The sequence below is a fragment of the Sphaerodactylus townsendi genome, linkage group LG06 (genome assembly GCF_021028975.2).
Source record: "Sphaerodactylus townsendi isolate TG3544 linkage group LG06, MPM_Stown_v2.3, whole genome shotgun sequence".
In the NCBI taxonomy this organism is placed as follows: domain Eukaryota; kingdom Metazoa; phylum Chordata; class Lepidosauria; order Squamata; family Sphaerodactylidae; genus Sphaerodactylus; species Sphaerodactylus townsendi.
Window position 1 is genome coordinate 83,579,199 of NC_059430.1, and position 17,230 is coordinate 83,596,428.

The window sequence follows — 17,230 nt, forward strand, 5'->3', positions numbered from 1 at the left end:
GGAGTATTGAAAAACCTTGTGCTGCCGTTGTTGCAGTAGCAACATACACTGAACTGCTGATGTCATAAAATGCCCTTCACCCAATTGCTTCTGGTTGAACTTGCAAGTGATACTTTTAACAAGAGAACAGTGAAACCATCGGGTGTACACCAGAATCTGAATGCTGGGTTCAGCTGTCCAGTTCTTCCTACTTAGCAGAGGCACAGCAGAAAATCCCTGGATGATGGCATCAAGAAAATTAGGAAATATATCTCACAATAAAATGTAACAAGGAGGATGTTGTCAAAGAAATGTATTTAGTCAGTGGCAGGGGTGTACCGCCCAGGGGGACATGTGGGATCAAATATCCCCGGGCTGCAGCCATTTAGTCACGTGGAGGGCAGAAAATCGCACATTTTCAGTGGACCATTGCTGTGTTCAGATTTGTGAGTTGGTGCATGTTTTATAATGTGATAGTGACTTTGAGATGTCCTTGTACAAAAAAGCATTGTTTGGTCATGGTGAGGGAGGGGGTGACTCAGATTTTGCACCTGGCTACATTTTCCCTAGATACGCCTCTGGTCAGTAGTATGTGATATGCTTGAATAGAACCAAGTATCATGAAGAGAGGAGCCAGCCATACCTTCTGTGCTTATTGCATGCATCATTTTTGAAACTAGTTGTTTAAAATTCAAGTTTAAGGGACTTAAAAAAAATCTGTGTGCAGTCTCCAGCCCAGCCTGGCATGAAGCAGGGCAGGGCAGTGCAGCAGAATGGGTGGAAGAAGCGGTGGGATCCTAGGGATCCTAGAAGCGGTGGGATCCTACATTGCCCAAAAGCAATGTAGTGCTTCTTCCTGCCAAGCCCTGCTTGGACCTGGGAGGGGGGACTGACCCAATGTGCCCCCCAGAGTGGCACCTGCGTCATCTGCTCAATCTTGACCCTTTACGTTATGCCACTGGAAAATAGGTTTATGTCACCTGGAATGCCCCCCCTCCCGAAAATATATAGATCATCCCTACTTAAGAAGTCTTCTATTGAATAATTAGACTTTGCTAAAGCTAAAGCAAGATGCAGCTTGCTGAATACTGCCTTTCCTTGCACTTAATGTGAGGGTGGCATTGAATTTGATGGGACTTTTGTCTCAATAAATTATGCATATGATCAGGCTGCACTGTACCAGGTGTCCATTGTCAGCTCAGCTGTGTGGGAGGCAGGGAAATGTCTGGAAAAATCAGTAACACCAATGGCACAGAAATAATGTCATCACATAATATCATAGAAGTTTGGGAGAATCCTTGAGCATCACACCAACACAGTGACATCAGTCTGGTTATTTGCTAAAAGTGGCATCATGTCTACAGCTCACACACACAAATGCATCTCCAGCCTTTCCGTCTCTCACTGGTTGCCGTTGGTTGCACATTAACTTATTAATTCCTGGATGAAGATTTTATTTGTGTCCCAAGTCACATTCAGCAAGAATACAAGATATATGTGGAGTGGACTGGTTAAATCTTTCTAAGCTACATTTGTGCTGCATATGAACTATACGCTCCTGGACAGTTGCTTTTTTATCAGGCGGCATTTACTTGAGGCCTGGCAGTCCAATCCAGAGGACTCTGGTGGCCAATAACAGTGCTGCTGCCATGCCACAACACCTCCCCCAGAGGACGTCCAGGTGGCACAGGGAGCTAGCACAAGAAAAAACCCAGCTGCCTGAAAAGCCCTTCATAGAGCTGAACAGAGTTACGCCACCCTTTTGGGTGGTGTAAATCTGAGGCTGCAGTGTTTCTAACTCTAAAGCCCAGGTGGAAGGCTCACTAAAGTTGGCTCCAACCCGGAATGCCTTGGCCTGGCCGCCCCTCCTGTGCCGACGTCCACTTGGATGCCAATGTAGCTCTGTGGTAGTGCCCATTCCTGGGTTTGGCAGCTGCAGAACTGTGGGGTGCTCAGATGCTTGTGTCTTTGCCTTCTCTGCCGGTGTGACCTTGAGCCAGTCATTAACTCACAGCATAACCTTTCTTACTGAGTTAAAATGGAGGAGAGGAGAATGATGTAAGCCATTTTTAGTCTCCATTTGGAAGAAAGGCAGGGTATAAATGAAGTAACTAAATAAAAGCATTTTTTTTGCCTTCATTGATTGCCATGCCACGTATGTTCATACTGCATTCTACTGATAGGAGGAAGTAAATTCATATTCCAGGATTTACTTGCCAAGGCAGGAAAAGCAGGCCTTCAACAAATGTGTCAGCTGTTTGCAGCTAATTATGAGAAGCCAACTTTTGTTTTTTAAAATACGCAGACACAGCATTGTTTCCCGTTTCACTTCAATGGATTCTTCCCATTGGCACTGTTTCTAATTCATTAGGTCAGCCCTATCCAGTGTGAGTAAATATTTTATGTTGTTCCTCTCATCTTAGGCTCTGACACTCTTAGTGAGCTCAGCTTCTAATGAAGGACCAGGCTGTACTTCTCAAATAATAATAATTGTATGCAAAAGTTGTTTTGGTTGTTATTACCTTTATTATTTATGTAATTTATTCATGAAAATCAGAGAGAACACAGTGTTCCAAGGGACTCTGCCTTTAAGATATCAGTCCCATCAATTAGATAGCTGATGGTCCTTAGACATGTCGACATCATATTTTTTTATTGCTCTTCTGTTTTTTAAACAGGGCTGGGTGAGCCCAGCTCTGCACCGGGCTTTATCTGCATGCGGCAGCAGCAAGGAGGCTCCCTGGGATGCCGTTTCCCCCCTCACCTCCGTTGCGGTACCAACATCTTCCATGAGCTGCGGCTCCATCCTGGCCCCTTTCTGGGTGGTCGGCTGGCTGGGCAGGAGCCTTGAAACTGCTATATCATCCCAGCTGGTCCGACTCCAGGTGGGTGGTGCCCTCTGAGCAAGGACAGGGGTAGGGTGGTCAGCCCCAGCCCCGGACTTTAGGTGACCCAGCATTTTGCTTTTGTGACCCGGTGCCAGGTCACAACGCACCATTTGGGAAACGCTGCTGTACTGGATTAGATGGACCAATGTTCTGATTCAGACTGATGCAGGATCATATATCTACAATGAAACTAATGAGTGTTCAAGGATCTTCTTTTTTTTGCCTCAGTCCTATCGTGAGAGAATTCTGAATCTTTTTTTAATTTAAAAATATGTAAGGCAAGGCAGTTAATCAGTACCACAATAAAGCCACGCAAGTTCCAGTTACAATATTCGGGCAAATCTAGCTTTTCTCAGATATTGACTAACCATTGTCTAACTGATTTGCCTTTTATCAAGTATACCTTTCTGACATAGGCAATATATTTTTGCAGAGAGATTTTCAGTGCCCATCTCTGAGATTATTGCTGTGGAGGAAACGGAAACTGATAAGAAACAATCTAATAGTCGAAAATGGAGAAAAATGGCAAAGCAGCATGCATTCACAGGTAATGTGCCTTCTAGGGTTTAAAAAAAAAAGATCACTGAGATGATGCATGTGTTTTGTACGCTGAAGCACTATAGAAATGCCATGGATTTTTTAAACAGATTTAATTCTGTATGTTTTAATATCAGGCTGGGTGAGTAGTAATAAACTGAGAATCAATCCAGACAAGACCAAAGTACTGTTGGTTGGTAGTTTTGGTTAGTGGTTTACTGTCTATGAAAATGGTTTTCAGCCTTTTCTAGATGAGACTGTACTTTCCTTTAAGCATCTGTTTCACACCTTGGGAGACATTTTTAGCTCCAGTTTTGCTAACGTACATGCAAGGTATCCATAACTGTTAATACTTTCTACAAACTCCATGCCAGCTGTGCCCTTATCAGAAAGAGATGGTTGACCCATTCTTATTTAGCCTTTGTAGCATCTATCTTGGATTACCACAGCAAATTGTACATGGAGATGCCTTTGAAGGGTTACCAGTTCCTTCAGCTGGTGTTCTGGAGAGTCACTTGGAAGTCAGAGCAGTCACTATTGAGATAGTAGACATTGTATAAGGGAAATTTCATGTACACATTGAGCTGACTCAAAAACATAATTTGGAAAGCCAGATCTGTCTGAGATGAGACAGCAGTGTTATTTTCAGTACCTTGTGAATGAATGCAAGTTTTACCTTTTATTTTATATAAATACAAATATTATATACATATATAATTCATAACTTCTGAAGCCCTGCCTCAGTCCTTCATATTGAAAGTTTTCTCTGGTTGAGAAAGTCTAACGTATCTGTCTAAATTGAGAAAGACTGTCAGCCAGTTTTATAGAATGAATGTTTGTTGGAATATCCCCATAAATGTGATTTGTGCTTTACAGAGGTATTACAGCTTCATGGCTTCAATTTCAGTTGGTTTACATTGGATTGCACAGTCAGAGAGTGAATTTTGAAGTGCTTAGTTCACAACTTATATTACCATGGTGGTCTTAGATTCAGGTTGCCAGGTTGCCCTGGCCGTTGGCGGGGTAGGGGGAAGATCTTACCAGGCTTAAAATGAGACTTAGGCCTCAACAGCCCCTGCATGATGATTGCACGTGCAGAAATGATGCTATCATATCTATGACGATGAGGGCAACACTCTGGTATTTGGTCAAAAACTCTATGATAAAAGTTGTTTTTACCATAGAGTTTTAACCAAAAACCAGAGCGTCTTCCCTGTTGTAGCCTGTGTGACTTCTGGAAGTGGTATCATCATGCCATCAATGTCAAGGCTTAGATTTAAGATAAGTGATTATCTCAGCCTTGGTCCTTCATTTGCAAAATGGGGATAATTATACTGACCTACCTATTACTAAGATATAGGTCTGCCAAGAGCCTGGAGAAAACTGCCCTGTCCCTAAAGTTTGGAAATAGACAATGGAAGCAGGGTTGACTTCTGGATGGGAAAATTCCTAGAGATTTGGGGTTAGAACCTGAGGATAGTGAGATTTGGAAGCGGAAATACATCAGTGGGGTAGTCCACCCTCAAAAGTGGCCATTTTCTTCATGGCAGCTGACATCTGTAGTCTGGTGATCAGTTGTAATTCTGAGAGTTCTGAGAGTTCTCCATGCCCCACCTGGAGATTGGCAATCCTAAGCAAAAGCTTTTTATGGTGTAGAGATAAATAATTACACCCAGTAAATGACATCCCATTAAGCCTTTATTAAAGAGACCAGAAATTTTCTTCAGGCCTGGTAGTAAACTTACTGAAATAATAATGGAAGTTAGGCACTTTGAACACTGATTATGTGTATAAGTTTATATAGCTTTTATATTGCTTATATCCACTGGCTTGTGTATTTGAATGGCTTGTGTCTTATACTATGGGGGTTTTTAAATTCTAGGCCTCCTTGTGTGGGCCTCTGAAGCAGTAGCATAGAAATATTCCAAAATAATAAATATACATGCTAGCAGATATGATTATTGTATGCGGGCGTGTTCCCAACAAATTTGTGGGGAAATCCTTTATACCTATCTTTCTTCTTGGCAGTGTATTATGTGAAAAGGAAACGACCTCACCGCTGGCGGTGCAAGGAAGCCACCTTTTGGTGCACGGAGGAGCAGCTTTGTAATCAGTGGATACAAACATTAAAAGAACTACTTGACTTTCAGAGTAAGTTTTGGATGAGGGAAGTCATCCATGCTGTCTTGACGAGAATTAAATTTGACACTACTGTTGCCACCTGCATAAAAGTAGTGGCTGCTTAATGTTTGGAGGCACCTATGTTTCTTTTGCTTCCATTATATGTAACATTCAAGAATACTCATTGCCTCTTTCTGAATGTTACTCTTTGGCCTGTATTCTCCACTGAGCAAAGTTGGATTCTTTCCTCCAGACGAAGGAGTCTTCCTGCTGCTCAACGGTTCTTCGTCTGGAAGAAGAACCATTTAAGTTGGAGGAAGACTCTCTGGTATTGTTGCCAACTCCAAGTTGGGAAATTTTTTGGTGTGGAGCCTGAGGATGAGATGGAGCTCAGCTGGGGTGTAATACCAAAGAGTCTTCCCTTCAAAGCTGTCATTTTTTCCAATACAACTGATCTCTGAAATCAGCTGATCAGTTATAATTCTGGGCGTACACCACGTCCCACCTGGAATTTGACAGCCCAACTCCCTGGACTGGAGGAAAGCATCCCACTTTGCCAAGGGTATAACTAAGGTGAGGCAAGCCAGGGATCATGCCCTGGGTGCTGTTTGAAGGGGGGGTTGCTAGGCAGTCCAGAGCTCCATTACAAGTCCTGTCTGCCACTATTGAAACGTGCCAAAATCCATGTGGAGTTCAGAGGCAGGTGCACAGTCTAAGGCTTCACCTGAGTCAAGGTGCACCCCTTCCTGTGAACTCCCCATGGAGTTTGGGGGCAGGTGTGCTGTTCAAGGCTTGGCCCATATCCTTCTGTGCCCTAACTCCATGTGCAGTTCAAGGCTGCAGAGAAGTTGAGGACTTTTTCTTCTCTGTTCTAATAATGGCAGCATCTTATCCATTTTAACAGAAGCTTAAATGCTCTCCGTGTGTTTGCACTATCATTGCAGTGTTACAGCTCTGACATGTGTGAGAAGAATTGAAGATCAAATAATCCTATAACTTTAAACTCATCGGTGTCCTTTTCTTCCCCCCCCCCCCCCCCCCCCCAGCAGCCTCAAGACCAAAGCACTTGCTTGTTTATATCAATCCATTTAGTGGGAAAAAACAAGGGGAAAGGATATACAAACAAAAAGTCGCTCCACTATTTAGTCTGGCTTCCATCACTGCAGAAGTTGTCGGTGAGTCATGTGATGTGATGTGCTTCTGATTTTTTTCAAATATTAGATAGTGAGTTCCTTCAAGGCAGCATTATATTGTGCGCCATGCAGAAGTAACCTCCTTGTATAGAATTGGCATAGAGAAATATAACAGCAAATGATTTCTTGATATTGTAATTCTGTCTGAGTCAAAAGCATTGGTTTTCATGAGAATTTAGCTTGTGATTCCAGCCTTATAAGACCCAGTCCAATGCTGCCATAGTGTTTGAGATTTAAAGCTTAGAAGGGGATAGCCGCCAATCAGTTCTCTTGACAAATAAGCAATTTTTGACCAGTTTCCTGTTGTCTAGAAGGAAACTTGCTTCTAGCTCACTGCTGTTCAAACCATCCATCAAAAGACAAACTTCCTGGGCAGCTGAGTTATCCCATCCTGTTTCTACTCAGTAATGCTTAAAATTCTGCTTCCCATTTCCAAGCACACTTATATTTTGAAGTAGCTCTATAAAGTAACAAGTGAATGTTCCACCTATTTTTATTGATTTTATTGGTAGCTAACGCACAGAGCTTGAATAGCTCTGACTAAGCCTAAAATCATCAGAGCTTGGAAGCTAAGCAGAGTCAGCCATAATTAGTACTTGGGTAGGTGATCGCCAAAGAAGGCCAGATGAGAGTTGCTATGTAGAGGCAGGCAATGGCAAACCATCTCTGCCCATCTCTTGCCTTTAAATTCCATGAGGATTTATTTAATAGATTAAACCCTGGTTTGTAATTGGATGGGAGACCTCTGAGGAATGCCAGGGTTGTTGTGCAGAGGAAGGCAATGGCAGACCACCTCTGTTAGTCTCTTGCTTTGAAATCCCTATGATTGTTGTAAGTCGGTTGTGACTTGATAGCACTTTATATACACAGCTCAGAGATACACATCAAAGCTCTTCGATGCAGAGTTCTGTGCCATTATCACAGCCAGCACTAGCACTCCTGATGCCAATGGAAATGCTGCTAGTACACTGGGGTAACAAGATGCAATCTGAAGACACATGATCCAACCACCTTGCTAAAACTAAACAAATTGGGGGTCAAGTCAGTGCCTGAGTGGGAAATGCCCCAGGAATTCCAGGCATGGCACTTTAAATTCCAGGAAATGTAAAAAATAACTGTCCTGATTGTTGTATCCATGTACATTGTTGATTGCACATCTCCTCAGTATGCATCCATTTCATTGAACATACCCTTCAGATCCATTTGCCCACTAGCACATGCACATCTACAATGAAAGGAGTGAGTTTATTGTAGTGAAAATGGCACTTTGGTGAGAGATGGAGTTTGTTGCACAAAGTTTCCTCTTTTCTGGAGCAGGTCTTCCCCCATCTGATGCAATGTACCACAGACTGAATGTCATACCTGCTAGGTCTAAAAACAACTTGTGCCTCTATTAACTTTCAACAAAAAAGGGAACTGAATGGTCACATCAAGTTTCAAACTGAGCTGAATTAAGCACCACTTCAGTCTCAGTCTCTGTTGTGTACATGCACATGGACACACACACAGCCCGTGCTGATTGTCATCACTGTGCTGAGAAATTAGACAGCCTTCAGCCTAAGTTGCTAAAGGGCTTCTGACAGGTTATTTTTATATAAGAATACCTTATTTTTAGAAGACATCTGTGAAGGATTTTTCCTAGATGCATGGCATTTGGGCCTGTAAACATTTGCAAAATCAAAAGTGCCTTTTAGAGTCTCCTCTCCCCCACCCCTTTAAGTAGATTGGCTGTTATTTGGTAGCTGCCACCTTGGCTCACACAACTATTTAATATTAACTTTTCTAATCTGGAATCTTAATTTTCATTTTTGTCATGGAAAACTATGTGATAGTCCCTTGGAAAAAGCAGCTGCCAGTTAAAGCTTGGGGAAAAAATCTGTTTAGCCTGTAATAACAGCAGTGGGAGGAAATTTAGACAAAATGTGATAACACCGCTGCCAAGCAATAAAAGAAAAATCTAGCCTGTGCCAGAGATGGATATTTCATTCCAATATGCAAACCCCAAATGCACTGGAAGCAATTTGCTCTTCATTTGGAACCATAAAATAACTAATTTCACTTGTCCAAAAAGAGTTGCTGCCAACTACTCAGTGACCATTACACTGGATCGATTTTAGTTTTTTTTCTCTTTTTGTTCCTGTTACAACTCTTGTGGTATGTAATGTCACAAAAGCATGATATACACGTGGCTGCAATGCATTGTGGGTGTCGTTTCCACCAGAAGTGGGTATGTCTCCACATTCCACTGCAACCATCCATGCCTGTTTTTATGAATGAGCAATTGCATTATATGACAACACCATGCATCATGGTGCACCATATATTTAATAGCTATTATTGGCTCCTCCATTCAGTTCAAAAATACACAGCCAGGACTAAGATATAGATTTGTGCAGATTTATTTATTTATTTATTTATTTATTTATTTATTTATTTATTTATTTATTTATTTATTTATTTATTTATACCGCCTTATCCCCGAGGGGCTCCGGGGATAGGGATTTGGGATAATCCCCTGGTTTGTAGAAAAATATGAACAATTAGAATTAAATAAAATCAGCAAACTGGTTGTGGTGGGTTTTCCGGGCTGTGTGGCCATGGTCTGGTGAATCTTGTTCCTAACGTTTCGTCTGCATCTGTGGCTAGCATCTTCAGAGGTGTATCACAGAGTTGCCAGCCACAGATGCAGGCGAAACGTTAGGAACAAGATCCACCAGACCACGGCCACACAGCCCGGAAAACCCACCACAACCAGTTGAATCCAGCCGTGAAAGCCTTCGACAATACAAAATCAGCAAAGTCTCAAAATGCTGAGATTTTTCAAGATTACCTTGTGAGATCTTAATTGCCATTTTGGGCTAGCTAAGGCAACCTCAAATAACACTGCTGAGGAAGAGTGGGGAATTGGATTTCTCCTTCCTCTTACACATACACTGAGTAATGCACTTTCAATCCACATTCAATGCACTTTGCAACTGGACTTTACTGTGGTATCTTCCAGAAGGTAATTATTGCCTTTTTGCCTCATGGAACATTCCTTAGAGCACACTTGAGCACCATGCTGGGGCACCATTTTCAACTTTAGTGTGCAGTGCAGGTGGGCAGCCCAACATAGCAACAACAGAGCCGGTAGCCATATGAGCCCACTGTGAGACAGGCAAGCCAAGGTGCGAGAAGTGAGGGAGCTGGCAGCTTGATAAGCCTCAGGTGGATGGGATAGAAAGCCAAGACTGCAGCTCCAATCTCCTCTGACCAAAAGGGGTACCTGTGAGGTGTAAGGTGTTCCCTCTCCAACAAAGATCCTTTCTGTGAACAAAGTTGGTACACAGTAGTAATGAACAGAGCATAGACACAGCAAAGGAGTGGCCGCGACTTACCCGTGGTCGCCATTGCTGCTGGGGAAGGGACGGCCACGGCAGGCTTCTCCCTTTCCCCTGGGTCTCATGAGGCCTCGACGGCCTTGCGGAGCTTGCTGGGCCCGCCGTGCGGGTACGTTTGGCGAGCAGCGCAGCCCAGTGATGTCAGGAAAGTCACCCTGAAGTCACGAGGAAGGTGGGCTGGCAGCCTATTTAGGGCTCAGCCTGGCCTTGCTCGCTCCACTCCCTTCGAGGCCACCATGTTCCCACCCCCCTCTCCCTTAATTTTAGTGTTTGTTAATGCATGCGGCATGTATTTGTTTTGTTTTGTGAGTTACGCATGGGGGACTGATCTATAGGGGGGACGGCGGGTGATATATCCACTTTGATGGAACCTCCTTAAGAGGTTTGGGGTGTGGCAAGCCAAGGGGTTTGTGTGCCCAGACATGGGCTTGTATGGCTTGTGCCCCTGGCCGCAAAATGAGTCTTCGGGAAGTGGCTACCACCAATCTGGAATCTCTCATGGCTGCTCCAATGTGTGGCATTTTTCCTCAGTAGACGGGCTGGAGGAAAATTTAGGTTACTGGGGGACAGCAGTAGGGCTGCCCAGCAGAAAAGATCAGACCCCCATGCTGCACCTTACGCTTCTGTTTAACCTGGAATCAATATGTTAATAAAAGGCTATGGCCAATCTTTTTTACCATAACAAACTTGTTGTTGTATGTTATCAAAGGTTTGCGAGGAGGAAGGGGCCATTTGGGTACTTCCCTCAGACAGCAAAATTCTTTACTGATGAATATAAAAGGACCAGTGTGAGGGTTGTTTGATATAATATAATAATCAGCTATAATCATAACTATTCTGAATTCTTTAGCTACTGTCCATAGTTCAAAAGGGAAGAAAGGCAGCACAGCCAATCAAAACAACCAGTCTAACATAGGAGCGCAGCTAACCAATCAAAAGGACATGCAGGTAGGACATAGAATGATTTACCACTGGACTTTGGGGGCTGTAACTGCATAACCCAAATGAGGGTGTCAAATTGCCCCATCAGTACAAGTGCAAAACAACAGTACAAGTGCAAAACAAAAGTCTATACATGAAAGTACAACACATACACAGGGAGGTTCTACACAAAAACAGGCAGTGTGGAACACTCACCCCATTCACGCTGTGATCAAAGGCATCCTGGAGACAGGGACAAACCAAATATGGACTTCAGTCTGGAACATTCCTTTGTGAAATGGCAAAATCCACTTGTAAAAGATAACTAAAAGATAACTTGTAAAAGATCACTAAATGACACTGAAAGTGGAATGAAAGTGCATTATTCAGCACCTATGAAAGCATTCTTTTTTAGTCTATTATCTGTTGATCCTGTTGTCTTCTGTGGAGCTCAGGGCAGCCCACTTGGTTGTTCTTCCTCCTTCAAGTTTGATATAATTTATCTTTGATAGCCTCATTGTGCTCTGTTAAGGTTGCTAATTGCATATCTGGTGGGCAATCCCCCAACCCCCCAACACTCACTGTCCCACTACTGATTAATTCAACAGCTGGAGAAACAAATTTCAGAGGTCCTTTCCAAGCAAAAGCCTGAAAGTCATGTTACAGCTCTTCCACCCCCAATTCAATGTTCTAAAAATTCCATAGATCTCTCTGTGTGTTTTTTTTCCATAGAAATTTGTGGAATCTCGACAGCATCATATTCGGCTGCAACATTTCTGAGTTTTCTCTCAGAAATACATAATGACATTGGTATTTCCCCAAGGCTCTGCTCAAAAGAGCCTTCTGGGTTGGCAGCACTGACCTAGCAACTCTATGTTCTGGTCTGCCTCACACTTCTTGCAAGTGTTTTGTGCTGTTTACTGCATTGGGCAGTAAATGCAGGCTTGGGATCCTATACTTTCTTTTTCCACTTCTGTAGCACTGTCCTCCATTGGGAAGTGTGTTCCTTTGGATGGTGCTGCCCAAGCAGAAGTGGAAGGGCTGAGCCAAATTCTGCAACTGCTGGAGAAAAGCAATAAGAACCAAAACTTTTGTGAACATGAGAGCTCTTTTGGATCAGATCTGTGGTCCATCTAGTCCAGCTTCCTGTTTCACAGAGTGGTCATATTGTTGCCTTGGAGAGTCAGCAAACAGGCGACAAAGGCCAAGGCCCCCTGATGCTACCTCCTTCACTGACATTCAGAACTGTGCAGCATCTAAATAGGGGGGCTTCCTTTAGTCAACATGGCGAGTAGCCGTTGATGAGCCTCTCCTTGAAGGTATCTCATTCCCTTTTAAGGCCCCCTATGGTTAGGGCCTTCACTATATCCCACCAACAAAGCAAACAGTTCCATCTCTTGGACAAACACTGAACCTCGTGAATTTCTTGTTGAGTATTATGATTTAAACAGTTTATTCATTTCCCCCCATATAGTCACTGAACATGCTAATCATGCTAAGGATAATTTGTCTGAAGTTAATCTGGCAAAGTATGATGGGTAAGTTTTCTCTCCTATTCATTTCTCTTTGTATATTTGTAGTCTCCTCCTGCTATTCCCTCAGTAAGTCTGGTTGTTTCAGACTACTCTTTCAGAATCCCAAATAAACAGAAGACATTCACATGCAGGCATCCAGACAAAACAATTTCCATTCTGTCTTCCATGCCTGCATGTGTTGGGATGTTTCCAAACGTCAGCAGCCCACACAAAAAGGCTCTTTGCTGCCACCCACCCCCTTTTCTCCCCAGGCCTGGCATTCCCTGAAAAGTCAGAGGAGGCAACATAGAGGTCTGAGGTCAGAAAGGAAATTAGTGGAAATCACATATTACACACACACATACTCCTGGGTGAACTTTACTATAAAGAAAGAAAAAGACCAGATTGTTCCCCCACGTTTTTTCCAAGACTCCAGTTTCTAGGAACCCAAAGTACTACTAGGAAATACCATGCTCACTTGGCATGACCACCATACCAAATTATGCCTTGTGCATAATCATTTAATTAAACTGCCAGATACACTGCTAATCTAGGGACTCCTTACAAAATTACAATACTTTGTGCATCAATCTCTCCTTAATTACTACAACAGTGAGTCAAATAGTATTGAAATTCCAATTACACTGGGTATGGAGATGGTTGTAGCAGGAGACAGGCATCTTGAATCATTTGGGAAGCACCAAATATATGGATGTGGTAGTTGTTATAGACAGTTCAGTTGGCAGTTACAGGCCAATACATTACCAGTGTTCAATAGCAATCTAGTATCATTGCTAGGTGTGGTCCTCGTCCTTTGGGTTTCTCCATCTTAACAGAGAGCTCTGATAAAAGCTCATGGAGAAGTTACATCTGTACAGTGCATATTTGAGATGAAAGATGAGGAATCCTCTCCCTGGGTTGTAAAGGAGATGGGGATGGGGTAAGGGTAAGCTCAATTTATTGTTTCAAAGGCAACAAACATTTTGCAGCCCATGATGTGGCAGTGGGTATAAAGCCTAATGTAATGCATAGACCACTCCCTGAGTCTCATTACAACCTACCATGGCCACTTACTGAACTGCTAGGAAATTCAGCCCTCTTCAGTGAAAAAAAGCCAGCTTCTGTTTTATTTCTTTGTTGGGGAAAATACACACACACTCACACACATGCTGCTTTTGCAGCATGCATTTAAAGCAGCTTGATTTGAATACAAATCAAGATTTAGAAAGTAAAACAATCATGATATTATAGAGTAGAGTGGCTGTCTGTCCCCATTCATGAAAGCAGCAAAAGCAGTCCCCTACCCTGGCAAGGTCAGAGTCTACATATGCCAGGATGCCCTAGGATATGCAGAAATACAGGTATTACTTTGCCAGTGAAATAGAAGAAAAAGGAAAAAGGTATAATGCAAGCTGAGTATGCTCCAGGAGGCAGGGAATATTGAAGGCAGGTGAGAGATAGTTAAACAAAAAGAGGGGGAAGTAACATGCTCAGTACCCCAAGAGATTCTAGCAACCTGGTGGGGAGATTACGGTCAGCCCTCTAGCTGCACCCCAGAACCAGAGACCCAGTTAAATGCATTGTTTTCAAGTGCAGTCTAGAGGGAAAGTGGTAACCATTGTTTGTCAGTTTGGATGTCATGCCAATCTGAGTTAGTGTTAACTTCTGTATTGAAAAAAGGTCATGTGGGAAAAGGAAGGAGTGTTTTGTGAAAGCACAAAACCATAATTTGTAGGGAAGTTCAAGCAAAACCCAAGCACCTTAAATTTATGAACAGGATTTTCTTGTGGGAAAAACAAACACACAGTGAAATATTCATGAACTTATGCTTAAGGAGTAGTTCAGTTTCCCTCAACCTGCAAGAAAAATTTCCTGCATAAGCCATATTGAAACGAGGGGGCTAGCACAACTTGCTCTGCTCCTATCCATTTCAGTGCAACTCATAAAGGAGAATGTCCTAGTGCCTGGGATCCCATATACCATCTTTGTTATAGCTGCAGGCTTTCTTCACAGTGCTGAAAACTCCAGAGGAAGAAAATGTTATTTCAGTGTATGGCCTGGATCCACTTCCCATTTAAGTCCGTGGCAAAACAAAATGCCTTCCCTTATCCATATCAAAAGGAAATGGAGATACCATGTTGTAGTCACAAACAAATTGCTTTCTGCTGTTGAGATTAATTTTATTTTAAGCTACTGTAAGAGCCACTTTTCTGTGTTATCCAGGACATACGGGTGCACCTGAAAAACCTGAGCCTAAGCTCAAGAGAGTAGCCATCACCACCTTGACCAATCCTACCATGTGGAGAACTTTTTTTCACATTCCTTGTAACATTAACAGCAGTTCAGAGAATTTCATATAACAGGGCAAATCCATGTAGGCTTTTTCAGAAGTTTCAGCCCCCTTGTAGTGCTACACTGCATACAGCTCATACACTATATACTCAGCTGACACAGCATGTGAAACACTCCTGTGTAAGGATGAGTTCACACATTACATTAGTTAGGTGGTAACTGTTATTCTGATTGCATAATCTGAAATCACCACTATTAGGGAACTCTTAAATGCTTAACCAGAGACACATATTAGCTGCTTTTCCATTAACAGCTCTTCTGTGGATGGGAGAACATTTAAGTGAGCCAACCAATGTGGATGAGGGCCAGTGACATATGTCTTAACTCCAGATTCATCATTCAGCTGAGAAAGTATGTACATGTGTGGTCAGCCGCTATCCATGTAGTTGGGTCATTCAAATGTTTTCTCAGCCACATGGGAGTCAGTCAAATATCACATGTGGCTGGGAGACCAATAACAATCTCTGCCCATCACAGATACCTGTTCTCTGCTATGTCCAGAAAATCATCCACATTGACAGCTAAGTTTGAAGGTCATGATTTGTAGTGGCTTTGAATGGTAGCCACCCAATTGCGTGAAATCCCTTTCTCCCTGTGCTCCCTGCGTCAATGTCTGTCTCATGCTCATGATTTTGTTTCAGCTTATATTTGTACTGCTACTCACATAAGAACAAGAGAAACTGGGGATTTTGTTAAAAAATCAAACAAAAAGAAGCCAACACTTTCAATATCAGAAATTATATTTTGTATTCATCACTTCTAGTTACCTGTATCTGCAGAGTTTGATAGGAGGAGTGAATAATAATAATAATAAACATGTCTCTTATGTTGGGGCACTTGACACATTCATGTATTGACTTGTCTGCATGCATTTTCATTTGTGTGTTTTCTGGCAGTATTGTTTGTGTTGGTGGGGACGGAATGTTCAGTGAAGTGATGCATGGTTTGATTGGAAGAACACAGAAGGATTCTGGCATAGATCAAAATGATCCCACAGCACCATTAGTCCCATGCAAAACAAGGATTGGCATAATCCCCGCTGGTAAGAACTGCAGTGAGGTTAAATGTTCACCATGCATTCTCATTACATAACATATTGCCTTTCTCTTAGGCCCAAATGCACATTTAGGGAGGGAGAAGTACCATTTTGATACATTTATACGGCCATCCTAATATACTCATCTAAGCCTGTTGACTTCCATTGACGTGAAGATTGCAATTCCGCTGCTTAAAATAATTCTGTTAGGGGTGATGCTTAACAGTGCCATCCTATGCATGTTTACACAGAAGTCCATTGCTCTATATTCAATGAGGCTTACTCACAGGTAAGTGCATAGTGCTGTATCTCTCCTAAAAGCACAGGGCTGGAATCTATGAGCTTAAGTTCCTGTTGTGTCTCTACAAATGCTTTTCCTTCATATTCTTCGTAGTTCAATCAAGTTGCAAAAGGGTCTTATTCTGGATAGGAAGAATACCATATGCTGCATATTATGTGTAGTGAAATCAATGCACATAGAGGGGGAGCAATCATGAGCGCTCTCCAATTTGGCAACCACAGTAGAACAAAGCCTCCAAGTAGCCCATGTTTATCTCCTGACTTACAAATGAAGGAGAGCCCGTAGGGGCTGACTCTGGTAAGTGCATAGTGCTGTATCTCTCCTAAAAGCACAGGGCTGGAATCTATGAGCTTAAGTTCCTGTTGTGTCTCTACAAATGCTTTTCCTTCATATTCTTCGTAGTTCAATCAAGTTGCAAAAGGGTCTTATTCTGGATAGGAAGAATACCATATGCTGCATATTATGTGTAGTGAAATCAATGCACATAGAGGGGGAGCAATCATGAGCGCTCTCCAATTTGGCAACCACAGTAGAACAAAGCCTCCAAGTAGCCCATGTTTATCTCCTGACTTACAAATGAAGGAGAGCCCGTAGGGGCTGACATGCTTGCACAGCTCTGACTTGTAGCATGTTTATTTAATTCTTGTCCTTTTTCAAAAGAAAAAACTCCATGTGCCTATAATTGGTCTCAAAAGTACACAGCTGGTCTGTGTCGGCCCATTGGAAAGGCTTCACTGTCTCCCCTCCTGAGGGCAAGGAGGGGGGCTGCCAGTTAACACACAGTGGGCTGGCAGCTGTCCTGGCAGGCTAATGGACTCTACCTTGCTGCCTCTTCCTTTCAAAAGAAAGGGGGAATTGACCACCACAGACTGTGCAGAAAGGTCCCACTAGGATGATGGAATGAGGTTTGCTTGTCACTTTTGCTCCTTGAGACTTGCAGTTCCTGTGCTTGTGTTGCTTGGCTGGGACTCCCTCACTCCAAGGCATGTGCTTTCATAATATCCAGAG

At 42.8% G+C, this 17,230-nt stretch overlaps 1 protein-coding gene across 2 annotated transcripts in view; it reads left to right on the forward strand.

The window, feature by feature from the left end:
* Positions 1-17,230, forward strand: part of CERK (ceramide kinase) — a 43,945-nt gene that overhangs the window by 9,286 nt on the left and 17,429 nt on the right. Inside the window, exons 2-6 of one of the 2 annotated variants that reach the window (XM_048500669.1) lie at positions 3,301-3,414; positions 5,433-5,555; positions 6,572-6,700; positions 12,494-12,557; positions 15,782-15,927. In XM_048500669.1, the coding sequence (XP_048356626.1) occupies positions 3,301-3,414; positions 5,433-5,555; positions 6,572-6,700; positions 12,494-12,557; positions 15,782-15,927 (576 nt within the window). The remainder of the gene's footprint in view (positions 1-3,300; positions 3,415-5,432; positions 5,556-6,571; positions 6,701-12,493; positions 12,558-15,781; positions 15,928-17,230) is intronic. The other variant, XM_048500670.1, reaches the window with a different exon arrangement.